At 39.2% G+C, this 21,608-nt stretch overlaps 1 protein-coding gene across 5 annotated transcripts in view; it reads left to right on the top strand.

Annotated features, from left to right (window-relative positions):
* BBS9 (Bardet-Biedl syndrome 9) overlaps positions 1–18,799 on the top strand; it is a 429,330-nt gene extending 410,531 nt beyond the window's left edge. For all 5 annotated transcript variants that reach the window (XM_034670282.1, XM_002921839.4, XM_034670287.1 and 2 more), the window contains 2 exons: positions 18,017–18,127; positions 18,347–18,799. In XM_034670282.1, the coding sequence (XP_034526173.1) occupies positions 18,017–18,127; positions 18,347–18,378 (143 nt within the window). In that variant the 3' untranslated portion in view covers positions 18,379–18,799. The remainder of the gene's footprint in view (positions 1–18,016; positions 18,128–18,346) is intronic.
* Positions 18,800–21,608: the final 2,809 nt, after the last annotated feature.

Here is a 21,608-nt window from a genome sequence, read left to right on the forward strand (position 1 = left end):
TAATGTTTAAACTTTGAGGATATTTCACCTTCTCTGGAATTAGAGATTTATGTTAGTAAAGAGTTAGGGAGGAATTTGAAATGTTTAGGTTACCAGAGTGTAAAAAACATCGTCGTTATTTATCTAATCTTTCATTGGGCTTGCTTTTAAAAACACGTTTAGATTTGAAGTAGCCTGAGAAAAATAAACTGTTCCAGGCTATAACTTGATGCCCCAGTGGAAATAAGATGGATCCTTTTTCATTCGTTTTGAGAAGTTTCTCAAGCAGACAGAAGTCATTGTACCTTCCTCTGCAGTTCTTTCATCCACAAATGACTGTTATCAAGAACTAGAATTACAAGCGCCCCAGTACTTCTTTTTAACTTCAGCTTCTACACAAATTACTCCTGAGATCTTATTTCCTTTCTGGGCTGGACGTTTTGCTGTTGCACCTCCTCGGTCCCACTGATTCTCCATGTGTTATCATCGGTAAGGTTCATTTCTTAAAGACAAGTATCAACTAAAGTAAGGAACTTTTTGAGAACCAATTCTTTTTTTTTCTTTTTTAAAGATTTTATTTATTTATTCGACAGAGATAGATAGAGACAGCCAGCGAGAGAGGGAACACAAGCAGGGGGAGTGGGAGAGGAAGAAGCAGGCTCATAGTGGAGGAGCCTGATGTGGGGCTCGATCCCATAACGCCGGGATCACACCCTGAGCCGGAGGCAGAAGCTTAACCGCTGTGCCACCCAGGCACCCCGAGAACCATTTCTGGTTCACAGAGCAATCAGGTGTACTGGGGAGTAGGAATAAGAGTTTCTCTGCTACATTCTGCTGCAATTACTTTCCAACCACCCAGTGGGAAAGGCAAATAATATTATGTTAAAAATAGAATGAATTTTGGTTTCCATTGCTCCCTCCTAATCTCTTAGCCTAAATTCATTCATTCAAGTCAACAAATAATTATTATGTGTCTACTGTGTGCCAAGCATTATTCTATTTGGGATATAGCAATGAACAAAACGAAGATCTTTGCAGTTTTGGAGCACTGAATTCTAGCAGGGGGAGACACTACACACCAAGCATCATAAATAAGTAAACTACGTCATATATTAGAAAATAGTTAAGTGTTAGTGTTAAAAGGTGATAAGCTGTACAGAAAAAGAAAGAAAATGTCGGAAAAGGGGCAGTTACAAGATTATGATTTTAAATTGGATTGTCATGGTAGGCTTTGTTGAGGAGGCAACTTTCGAACAAAGACTTGAAGAAAGTGAGGGATTTATCCATGCATAGATCAGAGGGATAAGTGTTCCAAGTAAAGGGAATGGGCCTGGTGTGTTCCTGGGACAGCAAGGAGACTAGTGAGGCAGAGTGGTAGGATATGAGGTCAGAGGAGTCAGATCATGTACAGCCTTTCGCAGACTTATACTTTTTCTCTGAGTGAAATGGGGAGGTCCATTTTGAATGGAGGAATGATGCAATCTTATTTTTAAAAAGGATCCATGGCTGCTAGATTGAGAATGGACTGGTAGGGGGCAAGGGGTCAAAGGTAGAAGTGGGCAGTCAGTTCAGTGGCTATTCAGTTAAGTACTTTAGCAATAATTCAGGTAAGAACTGATGGTGGATTGCACCAGAGTGATGGTATAGTAGTGGAGGTGGTGAGAAGTGGTCTGATTCTGGATATCTTTTAAATACAAAGACAACAGAATTTACTAACAGTGGCTGTGATGTGTGAGAGAAAGAAAGGAGTCCAGAATGACCCCAAGAGTTTTTGCTCAAGCCACTGCAAGGATGGAGTTGAGATGAGAAAGGCTGTGGTAGAACAAGTTTGTGGGGGAAGTCAGGGTACGGTTTAGGGTATGTTGAGTTTCAGATGCTGCTGTATATCCAAGTGAAGATAGTGAGTACGTAGTTGGGTATATGAATCTGAAGTTTAGGAAAGAAGTCTGGACCGGCATTATATACTTAGGATTTGTCGGCACGAAGTGTTATTTAAAGCTGTGAAGCCGGATACACACCAGGGGAGTGATTTTAGAAGAGATGAAGATCAAAAACTGAGTGCTGCATCTTCTAATTTGTAGGAGGTTTGGGAGAAGATGGGGAACCAGCTAACGGTATTGAGAAGGAGCATGTAGTGAGGTGAGAGAAGAAATCAGTCGAATGTGGTATCCTAGAAGTCATGTGAAGAAAGAGGTTCAGAGAAGATGGAGTTATTAGCCTTGTCAAATGCTGCTCAGGGGTCCAGTAAGTTGAGGGCTGAGAATTGTCCAGTAGATTTAGCAACACGGGGGTCATAGTGATCCTGATAAAAGCAATTTAAGTGGTAGAGGCACAGGCTAGACTGGGATGCATGTACAACAGAAAGGAAAAGACAAGACTTGAAAACAGCAAGTTCAGACAACTCTGGAGAAGTTTTGCCGACAAGAGGAGCAAAGAAATGGAGGAAGATGCAGGAAAGTGTGGTCAAGAGACAGTAAATTATTCCTGATTTGATCCTTATTGTTGTCCATGATTATTTATCTAGACTCCAGTCTTTGTTCTTTCTTTACCAAGCTGTTATTTTCTACTGGTCACTTTTTTCCCCCTCAGACCAGATGACCAATTAAGGTTTTCCTTGATTAACGCAACAGTTCATTTTTCTGGAGGTCAGATAGCTACAGTTGCCGCTCTCCACCTTGAAATTCACTAATCTCCTTTCCTTACAATGAGAATCTCAGCCTTAGGTGAGGGAATTTTGGCAATATAAGGCAAAGATGATGATGATGACAATAGTAGTAGTATTATAATACTTGTATATCACTTACTGTGAGGCAGGCACTATTTGAAGTGCTTTACATAAATTAACTCATTTGACCTTCACAGTTACCCTGTGATCTAGGCACATTTATATTCCACATTTTACAAATAAGGGATTTGAGGCAGAAAAATAATCAGGTAATTAGTTTTGTTTTGTTTTGTTTTTTAAAAACAACTAATAATGGTGGGGCTGGGATTAAAATTCTGACAGTCTAGCACAAGAATTTGTGCTCTTGAAGCAACTGGAGAATTTTCAGAGCAAGGTGTTAGCCAGAGAGATCTCATTTCACACGGCATGAAAATTTGTTACAGTGGATGGATTAAGTTTTTTGAGAAACAAGGTAGAATATGGGACCTGATCGGGCGTTTCCCCAGATTGACTAGCCTGTACATTAGCGGGCTGTCGCCAGCCGCAATCCTGGAATCGTGTGGTAGAGCATTCTTCAAAGATAACTTTTTAAAAGACTGTTTCCTGTGTGTTTCTTCAGGTTTCATGAATTCCTTTTGAGTGTGTGTGTGTGTGTGTGTATCATGTATCATATATGATATATATATGATATATATATGATGATAGTATATATTAAGTACCTACTCTTTGCATAAGAGAAAAAAATTATCTCCTTCCCCCTATGTGTTTATTGTCCTGTGGGAAGCTTACTTGTTTACCATGCAGGCTAGAGAATCATCTGGAAACTGAAATAGAAAGGATTGTATATGTAAATGTAATACGTTGCTATTTTTTAAGGATCTTAAAATTTCTGTATCTTTAGAGATGAGGTATCAACTAAATGACTCTTTGTTAAGCGTTATTTCTTAGAGCACTGGTGGTGAGCAGTTGCCACTGAATCCTTCATTAATAATCCCTTCCTTTTCCAGAAAGACTTGCCAACACCTATAAAGTATTCACTAGGAGAATTAAAGTCGTATAAAAATAATTGGTGTTTGCTTCCTTCAAGGCATACATTTAAATGCGTTGCTTTATTCGCTTGCTCCTTGGCTGCCTCCTATGTTTAGTAACACTAGGTCAGCCGACTTCCTGTTTTAAGGTTCATCTGCTGGCCATTTCAATTTCCCATGAGAAAGCAAACCTACCACTCTTTTACCCCTTTATCTTAATGTTTCTTCCATTTATGTCATATTATCTCATGGGTTTGCATTTCTCAGTAATAATGGCACTACTGGTAAATAGAAAACAATTAATGTGATTATGCACCCATCATCATCATCATCATCATCTTCTTGTGAGCCTTTTTAAAAATTCCTTTTGTGATCTCAGGAGGGGTGGTCATCTGTGACAGTAACTTATCAGGGATTTCATCTTTCTAAAATTATTTAAAATTTTTATTTACTTATTATATTTATTTTATTTTCATTCCAGTGTGGTTAAAATCCAGTGTTATATTAATTGATTTCATCTTAAAAGGAATGCATGCACTATTTTCAAGTGAATTATTTTAATGTGTCATTGACAGTTTGGGTTTTGGCCACTTGGTCCAGCTGGAAACATTCTGCCACTGGTCTGCTTACCCCAGCCTCAGTTTTCACTTGAGCATTTTTTAGAGTGTCAAATATAAATTTGTGCCGTCCTCATAGCTTGCAGTTTCATGTGTAACTTGCTGTAACTGTAATGACTAATGTATATTGGGGGTTAATCATGAAAACAATAGCTAACATTTATTGGGAGTTTACGGTGTGCCAGGCTCTGTGATAACTATATTACAGGCATTAATTAGCTTAATCTTTTTCTCTCATAAGATAAATGCTATATTTTCTGCATTTCTGGGAAAAGGAAACTAAGGCCTAGATTTATGTGACTCTGTTCAAGATACAGTGATACTTGCCATGCAATGCCCCTTTTCAGGATATCCCTCTCTGCGATCAGTGGGCTAACTTATCCTGTGTTCATTTCCCTTTTCTGTAAGATATGACGTTGTTTAATGGACTATTTTAGAAATGTATCACTAGACAATAAAGTTGCTTTGGAATGAGTCCTGAGTGTTTATTCAGGTTCCTCATTGTATTTGAAGAATATGATGGAACAGGCCCTCTCCAGAGCCATTGTGTTCTTCTCTCTTTTCTTTGAACCTGTTTGTAACCAGTGACCCAACTGAACTCTTCATTTTGTAATCACTACCTAGACTCTGTCATTATTAAAAACAACACAATTTGGTCAAGATTATGGCTTTTAATTGGGTTGTGGAAAGAAACTCAAGTTGAAGAAATGTTGCCAGGATCACTGGGGAATTAATAGCCACTTGATGCAAGAGGGAAGCTGTGAAGAACACTGGCTCTCTTATTATGTGGTATCCAGGCAAAGTAGAGTTATGCTCTTACTATTTCATTTCATTTTTTGAAAGAAATTATTATTGCAGAACTATTGGCTTCCTTTCTTTCTCAACTGTGGCTATAATGTTTTATTTGTGCATGTGTACTTTTGAGAGAGAGTTGGTCTCTGAAGTGGGAGTTAGGAGAGGAAAGTATTTGAAATGGAAATGTCTTAAAATCATGTCTCTTTCCAGTTGTACATTGGATTTCTTTAGTATTTAGAAACAAAATGGAAATTAAAAACCACTGTCACCTTCTTTTTGAACAAGAGAATACTGTACTTATCAGTATAGAAAAGATCTAGTTGAAAGACAATAGATCTTGCATTTCGTTGCAGAGTGCTCCAGACATTGATCAACTGGCAAGGAAAAGCAAATATTAACTTTCTCTTCTTCCCCACCTTCTCACAATGGCTGGGTAGTACTTTTGTATTCCTGTTTGGAGGATTTAATGGGTTGTTAACATGTGGGGAAACATTGTGATTGGAGACTTTAACAAAATAGTGAGTAGGTTTCTTGGTTTTTTTTTTAAGTTCCATGTTTATGTTCTTACTGGGTGTGTGTCTTTCCAAGTACTCCAGGTTAGGAACTAAATGTGTTAGAAAAACAGATGTAATGCAAATAAATAGGAAGAGTTCCCATTTCCTTCAGTGAGCAAAGCTCTGAGTTCCTGAGCAGTAATTTTATGGTACCTTTTCTCCATATCAGAAGGTGTGCTGACCCCAGCTTCTTTCTCCTGACTTGTGTCATGACTGATTAATGATCTATAGGGCCAGACAACAATTCACCTAAATATGGTAGGGGGTCATAATCCACTAACGTAGTGTAAAGATCACTCTTGCCAACAACTAATTGGGGAATTCACTTTATGAAGCCCTGTTTACAGACTGACATCTGGAGAAATTCTTAACCTGGATCCATTCCAATCTATAGGATTTATGGACTGCACTTGCTTTTTTGTAACTAGGACTCATTTTCTGCTTCGTACATTCTGTTTACATGATTATCAATGGATGAAAATGGCTATGTTCCTATATTTCTTAATCCTCTGTACCAAGTGGACCTGAATTCTAAATGGTGGTCTAGCTAAAAGAATACTTAGACACCTATCATTATTCAAGTTGTGGAAACTTAATGCCAGGAGCATCCTGCTCTCTTAAATCCAGACTCTGACTGGAACCCTTACACCCCAAGGGACTTAGTATTTAGCCTTTATGGGGATTTTAAAACTTGTTGAGACACACGCTAGACCTCTTAAAGTATATTAGACTCCCTTTTATTCACACACTTGGTCTCTGCTGTGAGGTGTGAAATGGAAATATTTTCAAACATAGGTACATGCATAGTCTTGAACACATTTTAAGTTCTCACTGTGTGTGGGAGGATCAAAGCTTATTATTAAGCAGCAGAATTGGATTCCCAAACGTTTCACAGGTTGTCATGTTGGACACATATTACAGTGACCTTCACCTGCCTCTCTTTGCTAGCCATTATTACCTGTTGCTGGTGGATGAGCTAATGTTGATGTGGTCAGCATGGCATCTGCAAATACAGGGAAAAAGAAAAGTTGTAGAATGGACTGAAACAAAACACAGGAAAGCAAATATTGTATATTGGAACTGGACACCTAGAACTAGATAGAAAAGCATTTTCTTCTGCTTTGCTGAATTTTGAAACTAAAATTCAACCAGGTTAAGGGTGGGGTGCTTTCACATTACAAAAAGTAAAGGGCAGAATGGAAGTGGAGATAAGAAAGATACAGACCTATGTCCTCCAGTTCCTCCTTTAGAGTAGCAGCATCATCATATGATATCAACCTGATTTACCATGCTGTGGTAAAAACACATTCAGTGATATCGTACATTCGTGACAGCTTTATTTCCAGGATGTGTTTTGATGAAGTCTGTGCCTGTTGTATTTATTAATGGTCTCATTCATATATATGTGTGTTCACATATGAACACATATATGTGTTTATATATATATATATGGTCTCATTCATATTCATATATATTTTTTTTTCCTGAACACATCTGCTCAGTAAGCATCCTTCACATATGAACACATATATGTGTTTATATATATATATATATATAATGGTCTCATTCATATTCATATATATATATTTTTTTTCCTGAACACATCTGCTCAGTAAGCATCCTTCTAAACCCAATTTCACAGAAATGTTGGCTCTCCAAAATCACTCTTAAGCACAGGACAGAGTTACACATGTACACACACACACACACAGGTCATTAGTCATAACATTTCCAACAAGCATAACCTTACCACTTATGATGTGCTCTTAAGGAAATGTCAAGTCCAAGTATGGGACAGACCAGACACTTTGATCTGAAGTCCAACATAGAAGAAGAGAGATCGGTGGGGGATCCATCAGGGAAGTGCAGCCCCATTTTTCCTCCAGAGCTTTTTGCTTTTTATTTCCACTGTAGCCCTTTTGTACGTCTTTAATCTCTGTTTTATCCACAACTCTTCCTAGCTATACCTCTTATTCTGCATTACATTTTCCTAACTGCTGATGTATTTTTTATGGTACAATATTTGATCATCTACACCCTCGGTAAGTTGCCCCAAATATCTTACATAGGAGTGTGTACAGAATCATAGCCTACGCTGGTGAGTCATCCTTTCTCTTCCTCTTTCCTTTTCATCCTCTGTCTCCCTCTCTCTTCTACCTGCATCCTTCCTTCCACTGATCCATTGCTGAAAAGTTTCTAAATACTCAGCTAAAATCTCCATACAAATGGACAGTAGGATACTTGGCTTTCTAAGGTCATGCTGTCCTTGGGTTAGAAAAAAATATATTTAAAAACAATCAGGGGGGGCGCCTGGGTGGCACAGCGGTTGGGCGTCTGCCTTCGGCTCAGGGCGTCATCCCGGCGTTGTGGGATCGAGCCCCACATCAGGCTCTTCTGCTGTGAGCCTGCTTCTTCCTCTCCCACTCCCCCTACTTGTGTTCTCTCTCGCTGGCTGTCTCTATCTCTGTCGAAAAAAAAATAAAATCTTTAAAAAAAAAACAATCAGGAAAATGAACAGTAATAGAGAATTATCAGAAAAACTTCTATACATGTCTGTATGCCTGTGTGCTTGTGCATGTTCACACTCACACACGTATAGACAGACAAGGGGGGATAAAGAATAAAACATTTCCCAATGCCTTTATCTATAGAGAAATTTGTAAACTACTACTCATAGTCTATTTGGGAAGCTCTTCATATTTAAGATAGTGAAATATTCTTTTCAAAGCACCCATTCCCCACTCTTCACATGAATTATAAACCTTTGAAGTGAAATCTGAATGTTAATCTCAAAAAAATACTCTGTCAACTAAATCTTAATTAAGTGAAAAATATCACTGGTGTATATTTTTGAGGTTTCTGCTGTTTTTAAATCTAAGTGGCAATTCAGGCCATGTGAACAGATGATTCTTTGCCTTGCAAGTCAGAGCAGGGTCTGGGATCATTTGTGATTCTCAGTGTCACCTTGTTTGATTCGTCTCACATATATGAAGAAAAAAGAAGAAAAGGTTTTTTCATCCCTGAAGGAATGGAACATTCTCACCCATACACCTACTTGACTGCAAAGGTCACCGTTGCAAGAAAATAAATCAGCAAAGTCCTAAAATATACCCAAAGAACAGCTTGCCAACCTGCTGGATTTTCTGTATCATTGAAAGGAAGTACTAGTTAGGGCAGCCAGCTCACAAACAAATCCATTGAGATCTTTCTGGAAAAGGAGGTGTTCTTGAGAAGGCTCTAGTGGTTTAGGAAGCAAGAAAATCAGAACTAGCTCTGGGACATTAGGGGCATGAGCTACCCTCTCTGAGGCTCTGTTTTGATATCTACTAAATGAAGGCAGTTGAACTGAAAACTAAAGTTCTTTGATTCCACAAAAATGGTGCAGAAGTACATCTTGCCAAAAAAAATTAATAGAGGGCAGAGATGATAAAATACACTGTGTGCTAAGCACTGTACTGGGTGTACATGGTCTCATATAATCCTCCCAATAGTCCTCATTAAGACCCACTTTTTTACGGATGGGGCAACTGACAACCTGGCCTGGGTCCTGCTGCCAGATCCAGCCTGGTGCACTACTGTGAGCTTCACAGTCTAGGTCAAGTTTCACTGTTGGCCTCCTTCCCCTTCAGTGGCCTCTCCAGTCACCACCCACTTAGCTTTCACTTTTGATAAAAGGAAAGATAATCCCCTGGAGACAATTCTAAAATATTGGAAACCTTAAGAATTTATAAAAAGAAACCTCCTATAAAAATTTTTCCCTAGGGGGCGCCTGGGTGGCACAGCGGTTAAGCATCTGCCTTTGGCTCAGGACGTGATCCCGGCGTTATGGGATCAAGCCCCACATCAGGCTCTTCCGCTACGAGCCTGCTTCTTCCTCTCCCATTACCCCTGCTTGTGTTCCCTCTCTCGCTGGCTGTTTCTATCTCTGTCAAATAAATAAATAAAATCTTTAAAAAAAAATTTTTTTTTTCCCCAGTCTGGTCATGAGAAAAATATCAGATAAATTCTCGTAGAAGGGCATTCTGCAATATGCTTGGTCAGTACTCCTCAAAACTGTCAAGGCCATCAAAAACAAGGGGAAGTCTGAGGAACTGTCACAACCAAGAAGAGCCAAAGGAGAGATGACAACTAATGTTGTGTGGTATTCTAGATGGGATCTTGAGCAGAAAAAAGATATTAGGTAAAAAGTAAGGAAATTTGTATAGACTATGGACTTTGGTTAATAATAATGTAGGGGCGCCTGGGTGGCACAGCGGTTAAGCGTCTGCCTTCGGCTCAGGGCGTGATCCCATCGTTCTGGGATCGAGTCCCACATCAGGCTCCTCCGCTATGAGCCTGCTTCTTCCTCTCCCACTCCCCCTACTTGTGTTCCTTCTCTCGNCTACTTGTGTTCCCTCTCTCGCTGGCTGTCTCTCTGTCAAATAAATAAATAAAATCTTAAAAAAAAAATAATGNCGTATTAGGGGCGCCTGGGTGGCACAGCGGTTAAGCGTCTGCCTTCGGCTCAGGGCATGATCCCGGCGTTATGGATCGAGCCCCACATCAGGCTCTTCCGCTATGAGCCTGCTTCTTCCTCTCCCACTCCCCCTGCTTGTGTTCCCTCTCTCCCTGGCTGTCTCTATCTCTGTCGAATAAATAAAATCTTTAAAAAATAATAATAATAATGTATTAATATTGGTTCATTGATCATAACAAATGTACCACACTAATGCAAGATACCACAATAGGAGAAACTGTGCAGAAGATACGTAAGAATTCACTGTACTATCTGCTAAATTTTCCTGAACATCTAAAATGGTTTTGAAAAGTAGTATATTAAAAAAATGTTTATCACCGCCCGAACTAAAAAAAAATATTGTAGCAGTAGGGTAAACAATATGCTTTATTATTTTTATTTGTTTGTTTTTCTGAAAGTGGGTAGAAATTCCTTAGTGTAATTCCCTTGTTGAGAAAATATGTTCCACCTGGTTAAGGAGGAAGTTCAGCCATTTTACAATTTGCAGAGACAGGTTTGAGGATAGTTTGGACTCCCTAGAAAACCCTAGAGTTGCATTATCTTTATAAATACAGGGTGAGCTCCTATTCAGAATTTTAGGTAAGGATTTTTACTTAAATAATTTCCTGGCTACATGAGGATTGCTAAATGTATTAATGTGTTATTAACTTGCAACAAACCAAATTTTTACAGCTAGGTATGGTTAACACAAATGAGCTTGCACATAATTTGGTAACAATTCAGAGGAATAGGCAGTGTAGTAAAGTGCCTCAAAAACATTCTCCTAAACATCACTGATGTAGTCTGCAATTTATAGACTATCTTGTTCCAAATGCTCCTGTGCTGATTATTCACAATTCATGATACATGCTGCCTGTTTTAAAATTTTACCTGCAGGGGTTTGCTACCACTTACAGCATTATTCTCTTATGACAGTGTACCCAGAGTACACTGGGTACTCCTAATCCCAGTTTCCCTTAATGAATCTCCTCTTAGAGCAATGAAAGAGAAGTGGATCCCCATAGTTGTGGCAGCAGCAGGCATCAGGGAACCTGGACATCTTCCACTGGCAGGGAGATGGTGGCTCTTCTGGACACTGTGCAGTGAGGGAGCTGCCAGCCAGATATTTGAGTAGAACAGACATCACATAAGTCATGAGAAGCCCCTGTTGTTGCCAAAGTGAGTTTGCTGGCTATCTGAACTTTAGATAGTTAGGAGTTTGCTGAATTATTATTTCAAAACTCTAATTCTATATATCATATTAATTAAGGTAGACCATATCTTGTGTCACTGCTGTTCAAAGTGTGGCCAGAAGACACATCTGCCTGTAGACTTTTTGTGAACCTGAAATTGAGAGTGAGTGTTTAGAAACTTGTAGCAGTTGACAGAGTACTTTTACAAAGATTAAGTCTATAACTAATAGATGAGAGTTGGCATGTTGTTCATTTCATTCTTCTAGTAATTCTTTTCACTGTTATTACATTTTACAAAAGTATTAGTTTAGATAGATTAGAAATTTTGAAAACTGGTCCTTTTGAGAAGTATGGCTGCCATGGCAAGAGCTGGCCTACAGCTCATATAGACTTGCTCTGTGACCTTTGGCAAATGATGTAATCTCTAGGTTTACATTTAATAAATTGAGACTTTCTAGCAGGCCTGATACTTAGTCTTGCAAAGCTAAGTCAGGAATGCAAAAAATGTCCAAATTTTTATTTTCTTTATGAGCAAGAAGGTGGGAAATTCAATCTCAAGTTATTATTGCCCACCCCACCTCCCCTGGCTCCCATCTCCATGGGGCTCAGAAAATGAGGGCGCGGTCCTGTCAACGACCCCTTTGCCTAAGCCCACAGCAGAGGCTTGGTGGATGAGGGAGTCCTTGCTAAGGTCAGGTCTCCTGATGCCCAGCCCTCCTTGTGCCCACATCTCCATCCCTTGATGCTGTGCTCCCGTGGGGTGGTCCAGCCTGGCTCTCTTTACCCCTCTGAATTACCACTAGAGAAAATCTTTCCTCAGAGACACTTTCATATCTTCAGTGAGCTCAGGCTATGGAAAACTAAGGCTAGGAAAGAGAGTATTTTCAATCTACTTTTGATTTGGCCCCAGTACAAATTTCTGAGGCGAGGAAGCACAAATTGGCCTGGAGAAATTTGGGGGGAAGAGGCACAGGGGAGGGAAAGCTGAAGAAAAAACACCAATATCAATACTTTTGTAATTGTAAAATGGGGCCAGTAAATCCTTCCTGATTGGGTCTGAGGATTGAGTAAGCTAATGCGTGGGAATTCATAGCCAAGTGCCCAGCACACACTAGGTCCATAGTACTATGATTTCCAGATCAGGAGGTCCCTGGCTCTCACTTGTTTTTGCCTATTGGCTCTTATGTGTTGCACACACAATGTGTGTTTGGATGATTTCATCCAGCTGTGGTTTTTCTTCCCCTTATCCTTTGATAATACAGGCTCTAAGCCAAGGGTACTTCATCTAGCATCTGTGGAACCCAGGCTCCACTTCCATGGATGGACTTCAGAGCGTCTCTGATAGTCTGGAAGTTTTATATTTTATTTCCATTATTTACTGTTTAGTCTGAAATTTTTAACAAACAAATATTTTTTTCCTAACAAAAATCTCATCAGATATACTCATCTGTCCTTCTTAGCGGATTCAAATGCAGTCGCTGGGGAGCAAGGACTAAGATTCTGCATTTTCTAACAAGCTCCCTGGTGATATCCAGTGCTGTGGTTCCAATGATCTCACTTAAAGTAGCAAGGCCAAAGTGGCCTTCTGACTTTAAGGATGTGCCTTTCATTGCCGATTAACTTCACCAAACTTGCTGTTTTCTTTTTGTCCAATGTATCTGGTCATCAGAAGCAGCCGCCCTATTCTGGAATGCTTATAATTATAAATATTTTCACTCCACAACTATTCAGTCTGCCAGTCTTGACTTCTACATGCACTTCATTCCAGTTAGCCATGGATGAAAGCTTACATAATTACATAACAGGGTTATGCCTATCCTGTTTGCTCCCACCCATATTTCTTACACATAGGTGGGCAATCTAACCACAAAATTCCGTGTTGAAGGCCTGCTTTTTAGAACTATTTCCAGTATCAGTGATTTTTGCAATAAAGCAGAGCCTGAGGCAAGGATTAAAGTGATGGTTTATTTGGCAAACTCAGAGAAGGGAGGATGAGGAAAAAGGTAAGGGAGTCAAGGAAATATGTGATGCAATATAAAGTGGTTCATCCTGTGCTGATGACCACTTGTCTCAAAGAGTCATGAAGAGACCCAGCAGGTACATCTACCCAGCACACAGCACCTTTCCTGGAGGTTGGCAAAAGCAAAATAACAATTCAGAGTCCACCTGGGGAGAGGCAGGAGGGGAATTCTCTGACCACCTTTTTCCCTTCTCCCATTTTCCATTGGTCAGGATGCCAGATCCCATACCTTATTCTTTCTTCCAAAATGGAAGGGCAGAAACTCTAGGCATATGGTTGGTCAGTCTGGCTACATGGAGACATCCCAAAAAGGGGGGCTGGGATTCCCAGGGCAAGTGACTGGTCAGCCCTGCAGTGGGATTTGAGAGATTTTTTTTTTTTCTCTGTACTAAGGACAAGGCAAAAAATGTTTGTGCCAAGAAGAAAAGAGGAAATTACATAAGTTTTTCATAGTCTGCAATGACTAACTTGTCCTTTTATGTGCATGTGATTAAAGAACTAGGAAGTGCTTTTAAGTCTTTATTCTCTGTCTTGCCTCAATATTGAGTCAGCTGGAATGAAAAAGGTGGACCCTACTTAATCAGTCGAGACCTGCCTCTTTCCACAAATGTGGCAAACACCGCTAACTGATCACTGCAGTCTTCCCATTTGTTGGCTGGGTATACTTCCCCACTCCTGAAGTTTCCTGTGTGTGAAGATAGCTATATGAGTACAACATTCCTGGCCTCACCCTGCTTCCTCCCTCCCTCTGCCTCAGGGATGCCTTAACCTGATATGTGAGTGTGCAATGAGAAACGAAGCCATTCTTGGTCCTTTTTTTTCTTGAGATCAGGTTCTGTTCTGCAAGGAACACATCCTTTCTTTCTGTTCTTCCCTATCATTAGTCTTACAGAAGTACTTCTCCCTCACCTCCACATGCCGTAATTTTTTTCTCAATTGGGTGAGGGACCAGGAGGAGAAGGCTGCTATTTCTTGGGCTTCTCCAAGGTCCCAGAGCCTCAGAGCCTGCCCTGGCCTCGTAGTACTCTAAGCAGCGCTCCCCTGGCCAACACACTTAGTGGATTGCCAGGTGGATGAAAACCTGCCGACACCGGAGACCTGCAGCCACAGTACCTCTTTGGCCAATGCTGCAACTGAGGAGCATAAAGTAAGTGGTCAGATGACATGCGCTTTAGGAGTTGTCAGGCGTGGGTGTGAGTTCGGTCTTCTGCCTTACTCCTTAGGAGCTGTGTGACCTTGGCAAGTTACTGCATCCCATGAGATCTGTCTTCTTATCTGTAAGATGAGAATAATAATATCTATTTCATGGTTTCTGGAAACTGAGATAATATGGACAGGGTTTGTAGCATTTAGAAAGTACTCAATAATGATAGTTATTATTACCATGATATACAGGCTTTGGAAAGAGTTTAAAAATACGCCTGGTCCTCCTTCTGGATGGGGCCCTCACCGTTTTCAGATATAGCCAGGTACGTTCCATTGCATTGTTGGAGAATTCTAACATATCCTGTTGGGGAACTTCTGAGGCTACCTCTAATTCTTATTTTATGAATGCGGAGATGCTTTTCTCTCAAGTTTCCCTTGGCATCAATTTCTTTTTTCAGAGTTGATGCAGAGGGTTGAATGGTAAGGTGTATTCTCCTTCAGACTTGGGATCTTGCCACTTCCCTCTCATTTGAATGATGTGGTTTACGACTCAGTGCTGCGATACCCTGTCTTTCCTCATAAACCCCCTCATGAATAAAGCCAAACTTGAGTACAGAGGCTTTGGACTCAGTGTATGAGAAGTCTCAGACAAGGAAAAGAAAAAAAAAATCACACTACATTAACAAGAAGAATGGCTGTGGAAAAAAATATGTATAGTATACAGCATGTCGGTACATTTCCAGGAAATGATAGCAAATTAGTCAAATCAAGTTACAGATACAGTCAAGAAATTCTCACACGAGTTTCCCCTACAAGATTTGGGTGAATAAAATCAAATAACTTATACCCAATATTTTAAAAGTGCAATGGTGCTGGCTCACCCACAAATCACCGTGGAATTGACTTGGAATTGAAAGCTTCCGCAATGCAGCATATGGCTTTGCTGCTGAATTATGAAGTGTTTGTGTCTGTACTGTGAGGTGCTGGACGCAGGGATAGAATCGAAGTCCAGAGAAATACCACCACAGTCACCAATCTCAGGACACCAGCAGCCTTCCTCTTTGCTCAAGAAAGGTTTCATTCCCTTGTGGTCAATGTGCTTTGGTTTTTATAGTTTCTGATGCCCTGGGATTAGAGAGAATTCCTGCTGGGGTGCCTTTATATATTACAGATATCACATATGCTATAGGTTTTGTCCTTTCTGACTTCAAAAAGAATAAATTTAAAGACACCACCATTGCTGCTGTTGCTAAGTGATCTCAGTATAATACGTCTTTGGGGGCAATAAACTCATTCCCAGTATTTTCACCAAAGAGAGACATTTAAAATTATTCTTTTGGTCTGCCCCTGAAGATTGTTGTCACATCCNACTTCAAAAAGAATAAATTTAAAGACACCACCATTGCTGCTGTTGCTAAGTGATCTCAGTATAATACGTCTTCGGGGGCAATAAACTCATTCCCAGTATTTTCACCAAAGAGACATTTAAAATTATTCTTTTGGTCTGCCCCTGAAGATTGTTGTCACATCGTTTGTTATCTTTATGATTGGTATGNTGGCTGGGTATACTTCCCCACTCCTGAAGTTTCCTGTGTGTGAAGATAGCTATATGAGTACAACATTCCTGGCCTCACCCTGCTTCCTCCCTCCCTCTGCCTCAGGGATGCCTTAACCTGATATGTGAGTGTGCAATGAGAAACGAAGCCATTCCTTGGTCCTTTTTTTTTCTTGAGATCAGGTTCTGTTCTGCAAGGAACACATCCTTTCTTTCTGTTCTTCCCTATCATTAGTCTTACAGAAGTACTTCTCCCTCACCTCCACATGCCGTAATTTTTTTCTCAATTGGGTGAGGGACCAGGAGGAGAAGGCTGCTATTTCTTGGGCTTCTCCAAGGTCCCAGAGCCTCAGAGCCTGCCCTGGCCTCGTAGTACTCTAAGCAGCGCTCCCCTGGCCAACACACTTAGTGGATTGCCAGGTGGATGAAAACCTGCCGACACCGGAGACCTGCAGCCACAGTACCTCTTTGGCCAATGCTGCAACTGAGGAGCATAAAGTAAGTGGTCAGATGACATGCGCTCTAGGAGTTGTCAGGCGTGGGTGTGAGTTCGGTCTTCTGCCTTACTCCTTAGGAGCTGTGTGACCTTGGCAAGTTACTGCATCCCATGAGATCTGTCTTCTTATCTGTAAGATGAGAATAATAATATCTATTTCATGGTTTCTGGAAACTGAGATAATATGGACAGGGTTTGTAGCATTTAGAAAGTACTCAATAATGATAGTTATTATTACCATGATATACAGGCTTTGGAAAGAGTTTAAAAATACGCCTGGTCCTCCTTCTGGATGGGGCCCTCACCGTTTTCAGATATAGCCAGGTACGTTCCATTGCATTGTTGGAGAATTCTAACATATTCTGTTGGGGAACTTCTTAGGCTACCTCTAATTCTTATTTTATGAATGCGGAGATGCTTTTCTCTCAAGTTTCCCTTGGCATCAATTTCTTTTTTCAGAGTTGATGCAGAGGGTTGAATGGTAAGGTGTATTCTCCTTCAGACTTGGGATCTTGCCACTTCCCTCTCATTTGAATGATGTGGTTTACGACTCAGTGCTGCGATACCCTGTCTTTCCTCATAAACCCCCTCATGAATAAAGCCAAACTTGAGTACAGAGGCTTTGGACTCAGTGTATGAGAAGTCTCAGACAAGGAAAAGAAAAAAAAATCACACTACATTAACAAGAAGAATGGCTTTGGAAAAAAATATGTATAGTATACAGCGTGTCGGTACATTTCCAGGAAATGATAGCAAATTAGTCAAATCAAGTTACAGATACAGTCAAGAAATTCTCACACGAGTTTCCCCTACAAGATTTGGGTGAATAAAATCAAATAACTTATACCCAATATTTTAAAAGTGCAATGGTGCTGGCTCACCCACAAATCACCGTGGAATTGACTTGGAATTGAAAGCTTCCACAATGCAGCATATGGCTTTGCTGCTGAATTATGAAGTGTTTGTGTCTGTACTGTGAGGTGCTGGACGCAGGGATAGAATCGAAGTCCAGAGAAATACCACCACAGTCACCAATCTCAGGACACCAGCAGCCTTCCTCTTTGCTCAAGAAAGGTTTCATTCCCTTGTGGTCAATGTGCTTTGGTTTTTATAGTTTCTGATGCCCTGGGATTAGAGAGAATTCCTGCTGGGGTGCCTTTATATATTACAGATATCACATATGCTATAGGTTTTGTCCTTTCTGACTTCAAAAAGAATAAATTTAAAGACACCACCATTGCTGCTGTTGCTAAGTGATCTCAGTATAATACGTCTTTGGGGGCAATAAACTCATTCCCAGTATTTTCACCAAAGAGAGACATTTAAAATTATTCTTTTGGTCTGCCCCTGAAGATTGTTGTCACATCCTTTGTTATCTTTATGATTGGTATGTTCTTAAGCTGTGGTTGCTGTGTGGAGAGGCAGATTTTCCTACACACTGCTTAAAATATTCTCTGTTTTTTTTCCAACTAGGTGGCTGTACTACCATCCCAGAATCAGACTTAGAGGAAAGGTCAATAGAACAAGACTCCACTGAACTGTTTACCAACCACAAACACCTCATTGTAGAGACGCCCATGCCTGGTAAGGAAACGGGTGGCCTTCACCAATGATACATCAGGGACAGCAGCACTCTGGTCAGTTCTTGTCATATCAGAGACCATTTGGCAAACTGCTTGTTTTCCAACTTCTTCATCCTTCCTCTCAGCATTGGTGCAGCTGAATTTGATCATTTGTATATTCCTTTCAATATTGAAACCTTTTCTCTCTCTCTCTCTCTCTCGCTCTCTTTCTTTTTTCTAGAAGTTTCACCCCTTCAAGGAGTCTCGGAATAGTTCAAGTAGAGTTGTCTGGATGAGGGGAAGATGGCCTTCCCAAGTCTGATCCTGTGTGGACCTCATGCCAAGCACAGATGTAGGGCTCGTCCAGGTGCTTCATCCATCTCACCTGCTTGGAGATGATACTATGTAGACATGGGGATTGGGATTTTTTGATTTTGCTAGGAGGACTTATAATACCATGCACGGGTATGTTGAAACTTGTCTTACCAGGAAAAGCTGTTGCTGCTTTTTGATCATCTGTATGCTTATAGCCATCAGATATAGTGAGAGGACATCTTTGGGGGACAGACTTTATAATGCAGAGACCTAGATCCAAAGTAATTTGATACCCCATTTTTTTTCACAGAATTCTTATATAATAAATGTATCAAATTTAATAAAGCATCTCATTGTCCAACAATATCTTGGTTTTGATTTATAATTAGAAGGTTTATAGTTGGTTTCTCTACATTTTTTCTTCAAAGGAAAAAAAAACTGAAAGGAATTGAAAACTTTGCTACTCCATGGTAAGACTCAAATATAATTGTTTTATAAATAAACTACAGAATTTTCATATGATCTATTTACTTTATTATCCTAAAAATGGAAGAAGGTAAGTTTTTAGTATTGTACAAAAATGTGAAAATATTTTAGGGAAGATACAATATTAACATCCTTTTTAGATTACTCCACGGTGACACCTTTTAAAAATTCAGGTTATAAAAGGATCACACATTAGAATTAAAATGTAAGGTTTTTATATTCAAGAAATAAAAAAGACTTTCCAATTTCAAGTTAAAATTACAGTTTCAAGACTGATTTAAATAAATTAAAAATAAGTCTGTGCCAGTTTTGGAATGCCTGTCAGTCAGTATAAAGGGGGATATGGTTCATGATTTTTCTATATGTGAAATGTCAAAAAATTGCAGAGGATGTATTATTTATTATTTTTAGCATTCTTTTTTAGGAGATGTAGCAGAAGATGTAATATTTTTAATTGTCAATCATGGAAGTGGACAACTTCTAGCCTTTGGACCAGAATCAACCATTAGGTTAATTTCACCCAGCCTGTGGGGACCAGTAAAAGATGTCATGGCTCCGTGAATGCCTGTGGTTGCAAAAATGCAACACTTCTGATCATCTTTAACAACTTCATTCAAGAAAGGTTGCAAGACAAGTATATTATTCTTAAAAAGGTGTTTCTGTGTTATTTTTCTCTCTCTCTCTCTCTCTCACTCTCTCTCTCTTTTTTCTTTTGAGTGTTTTGTTCCTGTGGTTGTTTTTTGTGCTGTGCATGTGTCCATGTGCTAATCTCTGTTCTCCTTTCTCTTTCCTTTTTTTTTTTTTGAGTCATGCCCTGTTTGTATGTGTGCTTGTAACTCTTTCTTTAACTCTTTCTCTCTCGTGTTTCTATGTTCATCTGCCTTGATCAGTTTTTCTCTTCCTTCACTTATTCCCCCCAATTCTTTCCTTTCAATCTTTTGATTCTTTCCCTTTGTTTCCTGTGATATAAAACACAAATATATTGTTTGATTTGTAATGGTTACTTTAAACACACATGAATGCAGTGATTTCTCTCTCTTTCAAGTCTCTCCTCTATTGATTTCCTTTTATTTATGTCCTCCATGGTTGCTCAATTCTGTGAGAGAGTAACTACCTGTGTAAATTCAAAAGGCTTCCTATCTTCAGCTTGGGAATTTAAGGTGACTGTTGTTGCTACAATTATATGTCATACTGAGACTTTTTATTTTAAGATGTATATTTATAAATGTTTTCCTGGAAATCATTATCATTATCTTAAGTCTATTGGCACAACTACTTGACCAAATAATTTTTTTTATTTGAATCACTAGTACAGAATTCTATATACATATATCATGCACATACTTTTTAAAAATCTAATTATATTTGCATTTTACCAGCTGCCAAAAGGAAAGAAGTTACTAATTAGCCTTTTCAACAATATCAAATATAAAATATAAGTTCTAAAATGATAAAATAATTTGATTCATGATTTAAAAGTATCTTTTGATAAAAGTATTTCCTGAATTTAAGTTAAATAACTGTCTTTTACCCTTGATTTTAGTATGATTTAAAAACCTACATAAAGTGTTTCTACTAGCAGCCAAGAATTATGTTATCTTTTGAAGTGGCTTTTTAAAGATCAAGACCCAAATAATTGTTAACTGTTATTATTTTGGCACTAGTATTTCAGTCTTTAATAACAATTGTCCATTATCTCTTTCGTGTGTGTGTGTGTGTGTGTGTGTGTGTGTGTGTATACATGGTCTTGAAATCTTAGAGTAACTCACAAAGCTTTAAGAAGTAAGGTGATCCAGGTTTCTGATTAGCCAGATAGTCTCATTATTACCAAATACATCAGAATAGGTACTAATGAAACAGCAAACATTTACTAAATTCTTACTATGTGCTTGGTACTTTATATGCACAATTTCATTCACTCCTTACAACATTACTGAGATGTAGATAATGTCACCTCTATTTTGCAAATAAGAATACTGAGGTTTATAGAGGCCAGATAACTTATTCATTGTCCCATAGTTCATGTGTCACAGAACTGGGATTGTAATCCAGGCTGATTCTAAAAGCCCAAATACACATCCAAAATGTAGAGATTATTGGTAATAATAAAATAAAATACATTTTAAACCTGAAAGTTTTTAGTCCAAGATAGCTATATTTTTTTTATTTCTAGTGTGGTTGTACATTTAAAAAATATACCTATTTGCTATTTATATTTGTCCTTTGGTGTATTACCTGTTTATGTTCTTAATTTTGAGGGGAGGTTGGTGATGATGGTAATAATCTTACTAAATTTTAATAGCCTTTTGAAAAATCGTATTAGTCTTTGGTTGATCAGCTATAATATTGACACTGTTCTCAGTTTTTCACTTATCTTCTAATTTTGTTTCTGGGTTTGTTTTTAAGGATGTTTTCTAAATTTTAAGTAGCCAAATCTATTAGCCCCTTTCTTTGTGGTTCCTGCCTTTGGTGTCCAGCCTAGGTTGTCTGACACCCTTTCCTGCCTCTTTTCTGTGCCAGTATGAGGTCCTGTGCAGGCTGTTGTGTTCTGTGCCACGGCAGGCTTCGGTCATATGGATTTTATAAGCACAGAGCTGTGTTCTCTTCTGCTCTCATATCTCACAGAGCTTTACATGAAATGCCTCCTAGGTTTTACCCAGCTCCTTCCCCCTGGGGAAAATGACCCAAGTAATAGACCCTAC

Source organism: Ailuropoda melanoleuca, chromosome 1 (assembly GCF_002007445.2).
Source record: "Ailuropoda melanoleuca isolate Jingjing chromosome 1, ASM200744v2, whole genome shotgun sequence".
Lineage (NCBI taxonomy): Eukaryota > Metazoa > Chordata > Mammalia > Carnivora > Ursidae > Ailuropoda > Ailuropoda melanoleuca.